We start from the raw sequence: 14,781 nt of genomic DNA on the forward strand, positions 1-14,781 counted from the left end.
CTTGTTTGAATTAACACTTCTTTTTTCTATTTCTAACGTATAAATCCCTTTTTTTAACAAAATGTCGGAAGAAATTAAGATTGAGACGGCTCCCTTCGACGCGCGCTTCCCGAACGTCAACCAGACCAAGCGCTGCTGGCAAAACTACTACGACTACACCAAGTGTGTTGCGGCAAAGGGCGAGGAGTACGCTCCCTGCAAGCAGTTTTTCAAGGCATACGTGACTCTGTGCCCCAACGAATGGGTAGGTTTTTCTTTTTCATTTGTAGCATCGAATGCAGTTTGTGAAGTAAAGCGTGTTTGAGAGGCTGAATCCTAAGACTAATTTTTATTTTCGCTCTTGAATGCGCCTATTGCCTTTTTTCTTTTTGTTAGATTGAGAAGTGGGACGCGCAGAAGGACGAGGGCACCTTCCCGATTGCCGAAAGCTCGTAAGCGGCCGGTGCGTGTAGTTGCCATGATGCGTGTGCTCGGCCGGTATTTCTTTCTTATATCTCGCCGCTTGGAGGCCGGATCAGAACCATCCTCAACGCGATCTAGGGAGGGGCGTACAGGGACACACACACGCCCATACACACATACACACGCTTGGCTAACTGGGATCTGCCACCAAGGTGACTTGGGCGATATAGAAACTTTGCTTACTTTTTTTGTTCCGATTCTGTAACTTTCTCCAAAGTGAATAATCAACCCGAGAAATCAACACAATTTTTGAGCACAAAGTCTGGAGCGTGAAGAAAGAAAAATGGGCAAGCAATAAGCAAATAAGGGCCTAGACCCGGCGGGCCTTTGTGTGTGGACCGTCTTTCAGACCATATGACGGGACATGTCATGAAAGGCTGGTGAGCTAAAAAAAGTGAGAAAAGGAGGAGCGCAAAGGCCAAAGGCAATTTCTGTCACTTTTATAAAAGAAAAAAACAGAACCCTTGCAGCCAGCAGAGTAGAAAATGAGAGCCGGTTCAATGAATTACTTCTTTCTTTCTTGGTTTTAATTTTTTCTTCCGAAATACTCTACATTATTATATTTTATTGCATTTATGACTGGCTCAGTTCGCGCACTCTCTCGTAAAATGACGCTTCACTTTGAATTGACAGGTGCAAACGCAGCCGTGGGCGTGGCCAGCGGCGCTGCTGCTTCTCCACGGAGCGGCAGACTAGTGCTGGATCGCAGCTTGAACAGCGAGGCCAGCGCGCCAGCGTCGATATCGCCGTCGGCATCGACACTAGCACCGGCAGCGATAGGGCTGGAGACACCGACATTCCTCAAATACACACGGCACGGGCTGCAGCCGCATCTAGTGCGCGAGGTGGCGGCAGAGCTGAGCGACATGCCGGCGTGCACCCGGGTGCAGCTGGAGGACTTCCTTGAGGACGACGGCTCCGCGTGCGGGCAGCACGACGCGGGACTGCACAATTTTGTCTTTCTGGACCGCTCGGAGGTGCTTCTGCTGGACACGCTCGATCCCACGGTGACGCGGCGGGTGGGAAAGTCCACCAACTCGTTCCTGGCGATCGACTCGGAGGGCGGCACGAAGCGGCTGACACCCGAGGTGTTTGCGCAGCTTGTCGACCGCCTGAAGCCCGATATTATCATTCCGCCAGCCGACTATATCGAGGAGCCGCTGCCGTCGCTGACGCAGGGCAAGCGGATTTCAAAGTCGGTGACGCGGTCGGCCAAGTGGCTGGACGAGAGCATTGCAAAGTCAGTGTATCCCTCGGCGGTCTTTGCAGCAGTGATGGGGTCGCACAGCCCGGAGCTGCGCGACATTAGCGCGAAAAAGCTGTTGGCGCGAAGCGATGTGGCCGGGTATGTCTTCAATGACGTGAGCCTGGCGCTGCCTTTTGAGAGAAAGCTGCAGCTAGTGCAGCACTCGCTGGCGCAACTGGATGCGTCGAAACCACGGTACATGGTGGGGGCTAGCGCGCCCGACGCAGCGCTGCGCGCGATCCTTGGCGGCATCGACCTTGTCGACTCGAGCTACCCGTACGCGGTCACCGAGCAAGGATTTGCTTCGACATACGTCTTTGGCGGCGAGGGGGCGGCTGGTGAGATCGCGGACGCTTCTGCTGCTGCTGCTGCTGCTGGGCGACTGGACCTGTGGCAAGAGTCGATGTTTAACGACTTTGGGCCGCTGGTCGAGGGGTGCTCGTGCTTCACGTGCCGCAGCCACCACCGGGCGTACATCCACCATCTGCTGATGACCAAGGAGATGCTGTCGACGGTCCTGCTGCAGATCCACAACATGCACTGGTACAAGGGCTTTTTCGCAGACATCCGCAGCAGCCTGGCGCGCGCCACGCTGGCTGAGGATGCACAGCGGTTCTTGGAGCGCTACAGCTCCTCAAGCGAGGCGTTTGGCGAGCTGGAGACGCTGGCCACACAGGAGAACTCGCCCACGACGAAGATCCAGCGCAAGCGGCACGCGGAGCCACTATAGCTGGCTGCGGCTGCAAGCGGCAGTGTGAAACTCGTTTTCATTGTTTCTTTTTTCCTTTTTGCGATTTGCACAGCGTGTTGTGTAAAGTGCAGACGGATGATACATCAAGACTTTGTTTTTTTTATTGACGAATTTTTATTGTGGTCAGTTGCGCCAGCATTTATGCGCGTAAAAAAAACAAGCAGTAATTTGCACAATACACACGGCTCAACTTGTCGTCGTCACTCCTTTGTTCAAGTTTTTTATTCTGTTATTTATTTATTTTGCTCGAAATCGTTTGCCTTGTTCAATTGGCCTGTTGTATATTTAATTATTTGGTCTGATATTTTATTCGTTAGGCTTGGCGCACGGGACAGCCACACACTACTCGCTCGCATAAATTCATTTAGGCGTACGCACATACATACACATATACGCACATACCACTAGACACTACTACTGAACGTTGCACCGGCAGTGGTGCGGCAGTGCTATAGAAAAAAATAACAACAGCACTGTTTTTATTCCACACATGGACGCGACAGGGAGCTGGGTCGTGACAACAATGATATGGTCGGCGGGGCTCTGCAGCTGGGCGGCAACGCTAATGTCAGCGGCGTCGATATGGTCGCATTGCAAGAACTACAGCCAGCCGAACCTGCAGCGGTGGGTGATCCGCATTATAATGATGGTCCCGGTGTATGCGCTGACAGCGTGGTACAGTCTAGTGTCGGTCAGCGCAGGGTACTATCTGGACACGGTGCGCGACATCTACGAGGCATTCGTGATATACTGCTTCGTCAGCCTGTTGATAGCGTACTTTGGCGGCGAGCGGGCGTTTCTGGTGGCGATGCACGACCAGAACCCAACAAAGCTGTTCTGGCCGGCATCACTGGTGCGCAAGGACCTGGACCTGAGTGACCCGTACGACTATCTGTTCCTGAAGCGCGGGATTCTGCAGTACGTGCTGGTGAAGCCAATCCTGGCTGTGAGCACAATGGTGCTCCGGTCGCTCGGGGCGTATCATGAGGGCGAGTGGGGGCCGTCGGACGGATACCTGTGGACGCAGGTAGTGTACAACAGCAGCGTGTCACTGTCGCTCTACTGCCTGGTGGTGTTCTACATGGCGACGCGCTCGAGCCTGGCGCAGTGGAAGCCGTTGCCGAAGTTTATGTGCGTCAAGGCAATAGTGTTCTTTTCGTACTGGCAAGGGCTGGGGCTGTCGATCTTGGTTGGGCTGGGCGTGATCCATGACACGACGACGGTGTCGGCCGAGCACGTCGCGACGTTTCTGCAGAGCTGGCTGATCTGCCTGGAGATGATTGGCGGGGCGCTGGGGCACTGGGTGTCGTTCTCGTACGAGGACTACGTGCCGTCGACGCGGCTGGCGGGGCGCGTGCGGCTGTTCTACGCGGTGCGCGACGCGCTGGGCATCAAGGACGTGGTGGTCGACGCGAAGAGCGCGTGGTCGGGACACACGTACACATACAGGCACTTTGGGCCGACGGGGCCGGTCGACTGGGCGGACAGGCAGATGCCGCAGCCGGCGCGGGGGGCGCTTGCGGCAGATGCCGAGACCGAGACGCGGTCGCTGGTGTCGCTGGGCGAGTCGGGGCACGAGAGCGAGGACACAGCTGGCGAGCCGGTCAGCGCATCCGGCAGCTACAGCAGCCCGATCAAGGAGCGGCGGCTGCGCGCCGGCATGCGCTACACGCAGGGCGGCAAGAAGACATACTGGCTGCCGGTCGACCCGGTGGACCACCGCGCCGTCGCGTTTGCGGGCGGCAGCAGTGCCGGGCGCACGCGGGCGAAGCTGCTGTACGGCGTGCACGGCGCAGGCAGCGGCGCGCGGGCGGCTGTCGAGTTCATCGGCAGTACGGTGCACGCGCCGTCGCGGGCCGTGCACGAGAGCCGGCGCGTGTACGCATCGGCGCAGGCGGACGAGCGGTCGCGGCTTGTGGTGCTGGGCGGCGATGATGCGGGCTACGGCCTCGTTTCTGTGGCTGGTGCCGGTGCTGTGTCTGTTGGCGGGCTCGACTACAGCAGCCAGCTTGCGGAGCTGTCGATGGAGCTTGGGGCCTCTGAGGTCGCGCGCGACGACGCGCTGTACGACGAGGCGCGCGGCGTCGAAGGCGACTTTAACTACCCAGTGATGGAGATTGGTGTGGCATTCGGGTACGCGCGGCGGCGGCCGTATGGCGGGGCGTAAAATACAGGGCGTGCTGACATTGGCCTTGGCCTTGGCCTTGGCTTTGGCTTTTGCTGTGGCGTTAGATTTGGCCTTGGCCTTGGCTCTGATAATTATATTCTTGATTTAATAAAATATACTCGCAGACTCATTCATTTGCTTTGCTTTGCTTTGCTTCGTCTTCCCCAGCCAGGCTGGCCCTGCAGAAGCGCGCAATCGCGTCGAAGCCGTCACGCTCGGCCTCGACCGAGTCCAGCGGGTGGCCGACGCCCGGGTAGACGCGGCAGTGCACGCGCTTGCCGGCGGCCTTGAGGCGCGCGTAGTACTCGAACGACTGCTGCGGCGGCACGCGACGGTCGTTGGCGCCCAGCAGCAGCAGCACCGGGTCGCGCACGGCGTCGGCCTCGGCGGCAGGCGACGCGGCCCACATTTGCTCGTAGACCGGCGGCGTCAGCAGCGGCGGCGCTTGGAAGTCGTAGGCCAGCCCCAGCTCGGCCCAGCACCAGTCGGCGATGTCGGACGTCACGGCGTTGGCGGCCATGGCGACCACCGGGTTGCGCAGCACAAAGCCGCGGTAGAAGCCCGGCGCGCGCGCAGCCAGCAGCGCGCCAGTGTACCCGGCGTACGACCCGCCCATGTACACGGTGCGGCGCGCGTCGCCGCGGCCGGCGGCGTGCACGGCCTGCGCGGCGGCCTGGATCTCGGCCAGCGCCAGCGAGTCGATGCGGCCGATCTGCGCGGCCACGGCGTCCTGGCCAAAGCCCAGCGAGCCGGTGAAGTTGACCAGCAACACGCCGACCCCCAGCCGCACGAGCGCCGCCACCTGCGCGCCGTACGCCAGCGTGTGTGCTGTGTGCGGCCCGCCGTGCGGCATGACGACCAGCGGCGGCGGCCCGGCGGCGCCGGCCGGCCAGAAGAAGCGCGTGGCCGGCGCGGGCGCTGCAGGCAGCACCAGGATCGACTCGGCAAAGCCGGGCCAGCCAGTGTGGCCAGCGCACGCAGCCGGCCCAATCGGCTCAACGCTCCAGGTCACGTTCCCAGCGCCCTCGCTGCGCGCGGCGTGCCACGCTATCTCGACGTCGCCGTCGGCGCCCAGCGCGGCCTCGCCCACGGCCAGCGCGGTGGCGGCCGGCGTCGAGCGCGTGGCCGCAACCAGGTCGCCGGCGCAGCCCAGCACGTCTGCGGCCACGGCCGCCGCGCCGTCGACCGGCGAGTGGCGCGCGAGGCGGCGCGCGTGCAGGTCCAGCGTCAGCACAGCGCTGGTGCTGCGCCAGGTCGACGACAGCGCAAGCACGTCGCGGTCGGCGGCGTTGGCCACGCGCAGCCATGGCGAGCGCGGCAGCTGGTCGGCGTACAGCCCCGGAAAGCCGCCGGGCACGCGCGTGCCGCCCAGCGTCTGCGGGCCCGGCTGCGCGCGCGCCACCACCGGCACCAGCGTCTGCACGGCGCCGGTGGCCAGGTCGCACTGCCTCAGCGCCGACGCCGCCGCGTGCGGGCCGCCGGCGCCGGTCTCGAGGAACACCAGCGTGCGGCCCGACGGCGCCAGGCGCGGCGACCGCACGGCGCCGCTGTGCACGCGCTCAAAGCCGCCGGCCAGCGCGCCGACAAAGAGCGCGGCCGGGCGGTTCTGGCAGTACACCAGCCCCGGCTTGCGCGCGCCGTGCTCGTAGCCGACGAACGCGATGCGGTGCGCCGCGCCCGGCAGGAACAGCGCCTGGCCCGGCGACACGCCGCGCGGCGTCTGCAGCACGCGCACGGCGCCGTCGGCCACGCGCAGCGCCACCAGCACCGGCGGCCGCTTTCCGCCGAACGTTTCGCCCCAGTCGCCGTCGAGCGCAAACGGGCTGGCGTCGAGCGAGGCCGCCATGTCGGCGCCGTGCGCGGGCTGCGCGGGCGGCTCGGCCGCGTACACCACCACGCTGTTGTCGTTGCTCCACGCCAGGCTGCCGAACGTCGCGTCGCCGTAAAAGTCGCCGTGCGCCGCCGCCACGTCGAAGCTGCGCTGCAACACGCCGCCGCGCCAGACCTCGACTGTGCGCGCGCCCTTGTCGCCACGCAGCACGGCGCGCAGCGCTGCGTCGGTCGGCGACTCCAGCGCCTGCACCTCGCTGCTGACGTCGGCCGCCGCGCCAGCCGCCAGCTCGGCCGCGTGCCCGCCGCCGATGCCCAGCACCAGCGTCTGCGCCACCCGCCGCTTGCGCGCGCCGGTGAAGTCGCGCTGCCACGTCGTGATGCTGGCGCTGACCACGCCCGCCTGCGCTGTGCGCCGCACCACGCCTGCCGCGACGCTGGGCCTGGCGTACGCCTCCTCGAATGCGGCGCGCACGGCTGCGCCAAATTCGTCGACTGGAATTTCCTTGCTGGCGCTGCTGCTGCTGCTGCTGCTGCTGCTGCTGCTGCTGCTGCTGCTGTCGGCTGCGAAGATGTCTCTGCTGGCCATGTACATTCTTGCTCTAGTTCTTGTGCTTGTGTCTGTGCCTGTGCTTGTGCCTGTGCCCGTGCTTGTGCCTGTGCTTGTGCGTGCGATTGTGCTTGCTCTTGTGATTGCCGCCCGAGTGGAAAAGAGATGCGTCGCCCGGCCCCCTGCGCTGCGCCCGCACCGCAATGACAGCGACAACAACGACAGCGACGGCATCATTAAACGCGCCAATACAACTGACGCCATGTGATCTAGAAAGTGCATTTAATTCATGCGCATTGCGCCCGCCACAACCAACGCGATGACCCAAATGTATACCCTACAAAACAATCGGCCTTATGGTCAGCCTTTTTTGCTTTCCTTCTTCAACCTTTAATTCATTTTCACCTTAATTCCCCCCCCCCCCACCCCGCAATGGACCCCCACCGCGACCGTCCGACAAAGTACCGCTACACCACTGAGATCCAGCAGATGATGTTTGTCTTTGGCGAAGTCCAGGACCCACTGCCTGAGACCACCATGCTCATCGAGGATATCGTGCGCTCCCAGGTCATCGAGATCATCGTCATGGCCGCCGCCCAGGCCCAGCGCCGCGGCTCGCGCTTCATGGCCGCCGAGGACTTTATCTTCCTCATCCGCCACGACCGCACAAAGGTCATGCGCCTGCGCGAGTACCTCAGCTGGAAGGACGTGCGCAAGAAGGTCAAGGAGCGCGAGGATGCCGACAACGATGTCATCGACGACGCCGCCGCTGACAAGCCCGACCGCGGCGCATCCAAAGTCAAGATCAGGCTGTCATGGGAGCTCGCCACCACCTTTCTCGACAACATCAACGACGACGACAACGACAACGACAATGAGGACGAGGAGATGCTCGACGCGCAGAGCGACTCCCTGAAGCGCCTCAAGGACGCCGACGACGTCACGAAGCAGATGACGCGCGACGAGTACGTCCACTATTCTGAGTGCCGCCAGGCCTCTTTCACCTTTCGCAAGGGCAAGCGCTTCCGCGAGTGGGCCAACATGGCTGCATACCTTGACACAAAACTCAACGACGAGATCATCGACATCCTCGGCTTCCTGACCTTCGAGATGGTTTCCAAGATCACAGAGTCCGCCCTCAAAATTAAGCGCGACCTAGAGAAGGCCGCCAACGACGCCCAGTGCCTGGTCGAATCCATGCCCACGCCCACGCCCACGCCCACGTGCAGCCAGCAACAACCCCAGAAACTGCCCCCCAAGCTGGCCACGTCAACCGTCTCGCTCTTCTCTGGCCCCCCAACAGCACGCACGCCGCTGGACGTCCAGCACGTCCAGGAGGCCTTCCGCAGATTGCAGCGCGCCCCGCAACCCATCCGCAACTTCAAGGGCGGACTGACCAGAACACGCGTGTCCTTTATTTGACACTTGACATTTGACATTCGATGGCCATGTATAACTTTTTGTCTGCTTGCTTATGTGTTTGTTTATTGTATCTGCTATCTACTTGACTTCCACGGCCACGCCATCCCCCTCCTCCTTTCCGGCTTTTTCATCGTTAAGAACCGCAAAATCACGCGTCAGCAAGTTGAATATCCGCCCAAAGAACAGCGCGAGAATCGTGCACGTAAATGTAATGACGTTGTAGGGCATCGAGAAATCAGGCGTCGGCAGGCTGGCCAGGAATAACTCGCTATACGCCCGCACCACGCAGCCGCCGCCGCCGCCGCCGCCGCCATCAACAGCCGTGGTGTTGTCTGCCAGCAGCAGCGTGGCCCCAATCGCGCAATAAAGCGGCTGCTGCCTGCCGCCACCCGCATCGCTTGTGTATGACACTATAGCCGGCCCAATATTGAATCCGCGGTTGGCATCCGGCGGGTGCTCCGTGTACTTTAAAAAGCCCTTGTCAAAGCTGTAGCGCAGCGTCGTGCGAGACTGCGGTCCCAGCCTGAGCGCCAGCTCCATCGTCGACGGTCGCCCGCGGTCAACCGCAGGGCTGAAGAGCAACCTCGACGGCACCAGCCTCTCTGCCACTGCACCTGCACCTGCACCTGCACCTGCATCTGCACCTGCATCTGCATCTGCATCTGCCGCCCCCTCGCCGCCCCTTTGTGTGCGAATCTCCAGCGTGTGTGAGTATACCCGGAGGTACCATGGGAGGGTGTCCATGTACGTGACATCCACAGCCTTGTCGCCGCGATTGACAATGACCGCCTCGACGCCCCCGCTGCTACCGCCATGGCCCGTGACGTGGCGGTGTACGCCCAACACCGGCAACGGGCTCTCCTTCGCCCCCATGCTATCAAACTCAAGCTCAATCTCGCCCATTGACCTTTGGCTCTTCAAGTCGAAGGTGTGCATGTCCAGCCCCGCCAGCTTTCCCAGTGCTGACGCCGCAGGCGTCACACGCACGCCCGACCCAGGTGCAATGATGACGCGCACCGTGCTCCGCTCGGCAACTGGGCACGCTGGTGCCAGCTGCATCCCCACCAGCTCCGAAGCCGTCCACTTGCTTCCCAGACCAAACGTGCGCGGGTCGAGAACCACCGATAAGTGCTGCTTATACCGCAGTGCTGCTGGCCGCCCACCGTGCCTTGTCCGGCCCACAGGCTCCAGCGAAATGCCCATTGAGTTGAAGTGCATATTGTACAGCCGATGTGGGTTGAGCAGCGCGCCGACGCCACTCTTGGACTGGCAGGGCAGCTGCTTAATCCACGGAGTGAGGTTCTCCGTGCACACGTTCTCTCGCGGCAAATATCCCTGCCGCAAGATGCCTTCTTTCGTGCTGCTGGATGCGGACTCGTCGGTAAATGTCAGCTGCGGCGTGATAGTGTTGGTCTCGTCAATGAAATTCAGCGACGCGCAAAAGACCCCCGACAGCGCGTTCGTCAGGCCCTTCCACTGCGCTGCAGATTGCTCTTCGGCGCCCCTAATCCGCGCGCGCACCTCGGCACCGACGCCCTGCGAGTTGACTGGCGGGTACCCCCACCTGGCCTCTCTCCAGTTTCCCTGCGTGAATGCCAGGTGCAGCTCGTCGACGTTGTACCGCTGCGCGATTTCGCCGATTTGCCGCGGAAACAGGTGGTAGTGGTGCGCAAGCTGGCTGTCGTTGCTGGCGCCTGCCAGACTCCGCTCAATCACAAATTCAAAGTGCAGCAGGACCTTGCCGTCGGCCAGTGGCTTTATCATAAGGTCCTCGGTAAACGACTCGCGCCGTGTTGTGCCTGCGCTTGTGCTGGTGCTGCTGCTAGTTCTGCTACTAGTGCTACCTGAGGCTGTGTCGTCCGATTCTCCAAGCGCTGTGCCGGATAGCATGCTCCAGCTGGCGGCCGCAAGTGCCGCGGCGCACCATGTAACTCGCATTTTGGTATTTTTGGCGTGCTGCTGCGAGTGGTAGCTCAAATTTGCGAGTGGATGAGGAATAAAAACAGAGGGAGAGAGGAATAAAAATAGCAATAACAATAAATAAATAACACAATTGCAATAAGTGCGTATGCGGAAAGTAATAAATATTGGCAAAGCGAAAAAGAATAAAAAACGAGTTTTTGAGCTTCACTGTGTCAGATCACCCGAAGAATGCGCGTGTTTTAAACTCGAGCTTGAAGCCCAAGTGCAAGTTGATCACCTTCTGTTGCCAATGCGCAGCAGCAAGTAGTAGCAGCTGGGCCTATGCAGAGAATGCTCTTTTTTCTCAACGCTCACTTGGAGTAGTCGGCAATTGCGTTGATGATTATGTTGGTGCACTCGTCCAGCTGTTCGGCCGTGATGGTGAGCGGCGGCGCGAGACGAATGATAGTGTCGTGGGTGGGCTTTGCCAGAAGGCCGCGGTCGCGCAGCAGCAGACACAGGTCCCAGGCGGTCTTTCCCGGAATCGCGTTGACCTCGATGGCATTGAGCAGCCCCCTGCCGCGCACCTCCTTGATCAGCGGTGAATCGATCTTGCGCAGGCTCTCGCGGAAGCGCTTGCCCAGCTCGTACGCGCGCTCGGTGAGGTTCTCGTCGCGCACGACCTTCAGTGCAGCGACAGCGACAGCGCAAGCCAGCGGGTTGCCACCGTATGTCGACCCGTGCTCGCCGGGCTTGATCGACATCATAATGCTACGCGAGCTCAAAACAGCGCTCACCGGGTAGACACCGCCCGAGAGCGCCTTGCCTAGAATGACAATGTCGGGGTGGATATTCTCATACTCAATGGCCAGCAGCTTGCCGGTGCGCCCAATTCCAGTCTGGATCTCGTCGCAAATGAACAAAACATTGTGCTTTTTGCACAGATCATAGCAGCGCTTCAGGTACCCAGCCTCGGGCACCTTGATCCCGGCCTCGCCTTGGATGGGCTCAACCAAGAACCCGGCCACACGGTCGCCGTATGCCTCGAGAACAGCCTCGAGGTCCTCGGCATGGTTATAGCGGATTTTGGCGCCTGTGTCTGGGTTGACGGCCGTGATGTTTGGCATGAATGGCCCAAAGCCGTTGCGGCACTCGGGGTCGGTCGACATCGAGATGATGCCCATGGTGCGGCCGTGAAAGTTGCCGTCGACGCCAATGATAAAGCCATTGTCGTTCAGGCCCTTGTTTATGTGGCCCCACTTGCGCGCCAGCTTGATTGCTGTCTCGACGGCTTCTGCGCCCGTGTTCATCGGCAACATCATCTCGTAGCCAAAGAACTCGGTGATAAACTTTTCAGTGGCGCCCAGCTTGTCGTTGTAAAATGCGCGCGACGACAGGCACAGCCGCGACGCCTGCTCGGTTAGCGCGGCCACAATGCGCGGGTGGCAATGGCCTTGGTTGACTGCCGAGTATGCCGAGAGGAAGTCGTAGTAGTGCTTGCCCTCGGGGTCCCACACATGGACACCCTCACCGCGCGAGATGACCACCGGGAGGGGATGGTAGTTGTGTGCGCCATGAGTGTCCTCGAGGAATATGGCCTCCTTGGATGTGGCCGCCGTATACGTTGCTGAAAAATAGGGGGGAGGAGACATGTCTTGAATTGCGTGTAGGCTTGAGAGAGTGTAGTGTTAGTTGGGCCTGCTTGCTTGGTTGTGTATGATTTATTTTGTGTGTATGTGCTGGTAATAAAGTCGGTCGGTAGTTGTGGATCTATCAGCAAGTGGCGGGAGGCCTTCCCTAACCCCCTCCCCTCCTTTTATAGCTTTTGCACGCGCGGCCATTACATTGCTTCTACTTCTGCTGCTGGTGATGCGGCATGGATCAGAGTTGTTCTCCTCTCCTGGGCAGCCAGCCGCCTGATCCATGAGAAATATTTGTCGCTGGCCACATGCCCAAACAAACTCAGAAGAGGGGAATAATGGTGGGATTCTGGCTCTGGTCCTATTTCTATGACAACACTATTTTCCCAGCTGCCCACTCTCTGCCGCCACCACTTTGCTGCACATGACCTGCGCTTTGCCCATCGATAAGTTGAATAATGCCGCTGATGACGGCGTCAACGCAACTAGCATTCACATTACCATTTTCCCACGCTTTTCACGTTTGCATTCCACCGTTCATACGCATTTCGCGTCCTCTTGATCACCAAATCTAATATGCAGTATTCAAAATCACCATCGTTTATCACGCCAAGATAAAAGCTGATCTCATCTTCGTTTTGGGTTCCCCCGCTTTGTGTAGCAAGCAGCAGCGCTTCAATTCAATTCAGTTCAATTTCTTTTCTTTCGCCCAATTCGAATTTCGGTGGTTTTTATTCTAAACCCTTCATTTTATTTTTTATTTTTCACATTTGCTCTCTTTTGCACCCAAGGAATAAAGAGATCTTTGCAATGTTTGCCAATCCGCTCGCTCGCAATTTGAAGAGTAAGTTCTGTCAGAGCCCCGATGCCGGCCGCACAATTCCCTAGCAATTCGACCCCACCCAAAAACGAAAATCCTAACACATGAGCCGGCAAGGAACTTTTATTTTGCACCTATTTTTTTGTTCCCGCGCAGCTGTAGGCATGGCTGCTCCGGCAAAGCTTATCAAGCGCGGCAAGGCCGACATTACGATCCGCAAGACCACTGGTCAGACAATGGTTGGGCGCGGCACGTACGGGCGCCAATCGTGGAATGGACAGACTGCCACGGTGTTTGGCTGCAGCGGGTTCCTCGGCCGATATGTGGTTGCGCGCCTCGCGCGCCAGGGCACCAAGGTCATTATCCCATACCGCGGGCTGTACGAGTACGTCCGCCACCTGCGGCCCACCGGAGATCTAGGCATGGTTGTGCCGATGGAGTTTGACGTCCGCAACCCCAAGCAGATTGAGGAGTGCGTGCGCTACTCGGACGTTGTCATTAACCTGATTGGTCGCAACTACGAGACAAAGAACTTCTCCTTTGACCAGGTCCACGTCGAGGGCGCCCAGCGCATCGCTGAGATCTCGCGCGAGGCTGGCGTTTCGCGGCTTATTCACGTCTCCAACATCGGCGCGCGGACCAACGCGCACTCTGACGTGCTGGTCAGCAAGGCTTTTGGCGAGCAGCGTGTGCGTGAGAGCTTCCCTGGCGCCAACATCGTGCGCTCTGCCACCATGTATGGCTACGAAGACGAGCTGCTGAACAACATCGGCATGTACAAGCACTTTTACATGACCGTCAACGGAGCCCAGCAGAAGCTGCGCCCTGTGTGCGTCTCGGACGTTGCCCATGCTATTGACATCATCCGTGACAACGAAGACACTGTTGGCCAGACCTTTGAGCTGTTTAACCCGAAGGAGTACTCGCGCAAGGATATTATTGAGCTCGTGCAGTTTTTGCTTCATGAGAAGGTCTGGCAGGTCAACGTCCCGACCAATCTGCTGCGCCTGGCCGCAAAGGTTGCCGACATGATGCCCTTCCACTACACCAGCCACCACGAGGTCGACCTAATGTCCGTCAACGAAGTCCCCACTGTTAACGACCCTGCCATCCAGACCTTTGCCGATTTGGGAGTCGAGCCCCACACTCTGGAACTCGCCGCCCTTCAGTACATCCGCCACTATCGCCCGCCGCAGCACGAGGAGGAAAACATGGAACCCAAGGGATACAAGGCCTTCCGGAAGTTGTCTGTGCCCATCAACAACAAGGATATTGTCGCCTAGATCTTTAAGCAGCGAAAGTGCCCACCCGCATTGCCGCTGCTAGTGCTGCCAGCGCCGGCTCTGCATTTTCGTACCTGGCACCATTTGCGATTATCCAAGTCGCGCGTCGGCCTGTCCTACTCTACTACACTTGCCTCTTTACTTTCTTTGTTCTTTACACATGCCTCTTTTGTCTCAAATAAAATAGTTATATATATATAAATGACCAATGTACTCTGCAAAGCTCACGCACCTGTCGTATCAGCGTTTGGGCGTGTGCTGATCTGTCTGGGGTATGTACCGCTCGGGCTCCTCGCCCTGTTTAGATCCCATGCACCTGAAGTATACCTTTGCGGGCGCCCAGAACTCGCCAAAAAATATGCCGTCGAGAAAGTCCTGCAGGTGCTTGTCGCACCTGTGCGGCCTGAGGTGCGGCTGTGGCAGACCCTCACGGCCCCGGCGCCGCGACTCGATGATCAGCGAGGCGTAGTCAGCAGGCGGCTCTGCATCCTCGCCCAGTATCTTCTTCACGTAATCGCGCATTATCGGGTCCTCCATCATCTTGTTTGCGTCCTTGTCACTTGGGCGACTGGAATGCTTATCTGCATCGCTGCTGGCCGGACCAGTGTTATTGTCAGCCATATTATGTATATGTGTGTGTGTTTCGAAAAGTCAGCAATTCCAACGCTGAGAGCTAATTTCCAACCAATGTAAACCACAAGAAGCAAA

General features: G+C 59.3%; 9 protein-coding genes across 9 annotated transcripts; 5 read left to right on the forward strand and 4 right to left on the reverse strand.

The window, feature by feature from the left end:
* Positions 1–61: 61 nt before the first annotated feature.
* On the forward strand, positions 62–435 carry BX661DRAFT_140722 (cytochrome c oxidase, subunit VIb; the record flags this gene model as incomplete). Its single annotated transcript, XM_051532855.1, has 2 exons — positions 62–244; positions 376–435. 2 exons carry the CDS (start codon positions 62–64, stop codon positions 433–435), a joined length of 243 nt encoding a protein of 80 aa, XP_051393779.1.
* A 528-nt stretch (positions 436–963) lies between these two features.
* BX661DRAFT_178311 (tRNA-guanine(15) transglycosylase-like protein) lies at positions 964–2,674 on the forward strand. Its single transcript, XM_051534882.1, has one exon. The coding sequence runs from the start codon at positions 1,038–1,040 to the stop codon at positions 2,436–2,438; it is 1,401 nt and encodes a 466-aa protein (XP_051393780.1). The 5' UTR covers positions 964–1,037; the 3' UTR covers positions 2,439–2,674.
* Positions 2,675–4,648, forward strand: BX661DRAFT_178312 (organic solute transporter Ostalpha-domain-containing protein). Its single transcript, XM_051534883.1, has one exon. It carries the CDS (start codon positions 2,950–2,952, stop codon positions 4,624–4,626), a length of 1,677 nt encoding a protein of 558 aa, XP_051393781.1. The 5' UTR covers positions 2,675–2,949; the 3' UTR covers positions 4,627–4,648.
* Positions 4,649–4,753: 105 nt separating this feature from the next.
* On the reverse strand, positions 4,754–7,045 carry BX661DRAFT_169238 (Alpha/Beta hydrolase protein; the record flags this gene model as incomplete). The annotated part of the gene is made up of 1 exon (XM_051533500.1): positions 4,754–7,045. One exon carries the CDS (start codon positions 7,043–7,045, stop codon positions 4,754–4,756), a length of 2,292 nt encoding a protein of 763 aa, XP_051393782.1.
* Positions 7,046–7,438: 393 nt separating this feature from the next.
* BX661DRAFT_193171 (transcription initiation factor IID, 18kD subunit-domain-containing protein) lies at positions 7,439–8,428 on the forward strand (the record flags this gene model as incomplete). Its single annotated transcript, XM_051537762.1, has 1 exon — positions 7,439–8,428. One exon carries the CDS (start codon positions 7,439–7,441, stop codon positions 8,426–8,428), a length of 990 nt encoding a protein of 329 aa, XP_051393783.1.
* Positions 8,429–8,536: 108 nt separating this feature from the next.
* Positions 8,537–10,231, reverse strand: BX661DRAFT_135255 (GPI transamidase component PIG-T; the record flags this gene model as incomplete). The annotated part of the gene is made up of 2 exons (XM_051532651.1): positions 8,537–8,760; positions 8,818–10,231. Coding segments are annotated over 2 exons (1,638 nt in total), but the record flags the coding sequence as incomplete, so codon positions are not given.
* Positions 10,232–10,496: 265 nt separating this feature from the next.
* BX661DRAFT_178316 (ornithine aminotransferase) lies at positions 10,497–12,098 on the reverse strand. Its single transcript, XM_051534884.1, has one exon. The coding sequence runs from the start codon at positions 11,980–11,982 to the stop codon at positions 10,702–10,704; it is 1,281 nt and encodes a 426-aa protein (XP_051393785.1). The 5' UTR covers positions 11,983–12,098; the 3' UTR covers positions 10,497–10,701.
* Positions 12,099–12,324: 226 nt separating this feature from the next.
* Positions 12,325–14,274, forward strand: BX661DRAFT_178317 (uncharacterized protein). The gene is made up of 2 exons (XM_051534885.1): positions 12,325–12,814; positions 12,953–14,274. The coding sequence occupies exons 1-2, from the start codon at positions 12,781–12,783 to the stop codon at positions 14,071–14,073; spliced, it is 1,155 nt and encodes a 384-aa protein (XP_051393786.1). The 5' UTR covers positions 12,325–12,780; the 3' UTR covers positions 14,074–14,274.
* A 39-nt stretch (positions 14,275–14,313) lies between these two features.
* Positions 14,314–14,694, reverse strand: BX661DRAFT_196603 (uncharacterized protein; the record flags this gene model as incomplete). Its single annotated transcript, XM_051538058.1, has 1 exon — positions 14,314–14,694. The coding sequence occupies one exon, from the start codon at positions 14,692–14,694 to the stop codon at positions 14,314–14,316; it is 381 nt and encodes a 126-aa protein (XP_051393787.1).
* Positions 14,695–14,781: the final 87 nt, after the last annotated feature.

Source organism: Kickxella alabastrina (genome assembly GCF_025024165.1).
Source record: "Kickxella alabastrina strain RSA 675 chromosome Unknown BX661scaffold_4, whole genome shotgun sequence".
Classification (NCBI taxonomy): Eukaryota; Fungi; Kickxellomycota; class Kickxellomycetes; order Kickxellales; family Kickxellaceae; genus Kickxella; species Kickxella alabastrina.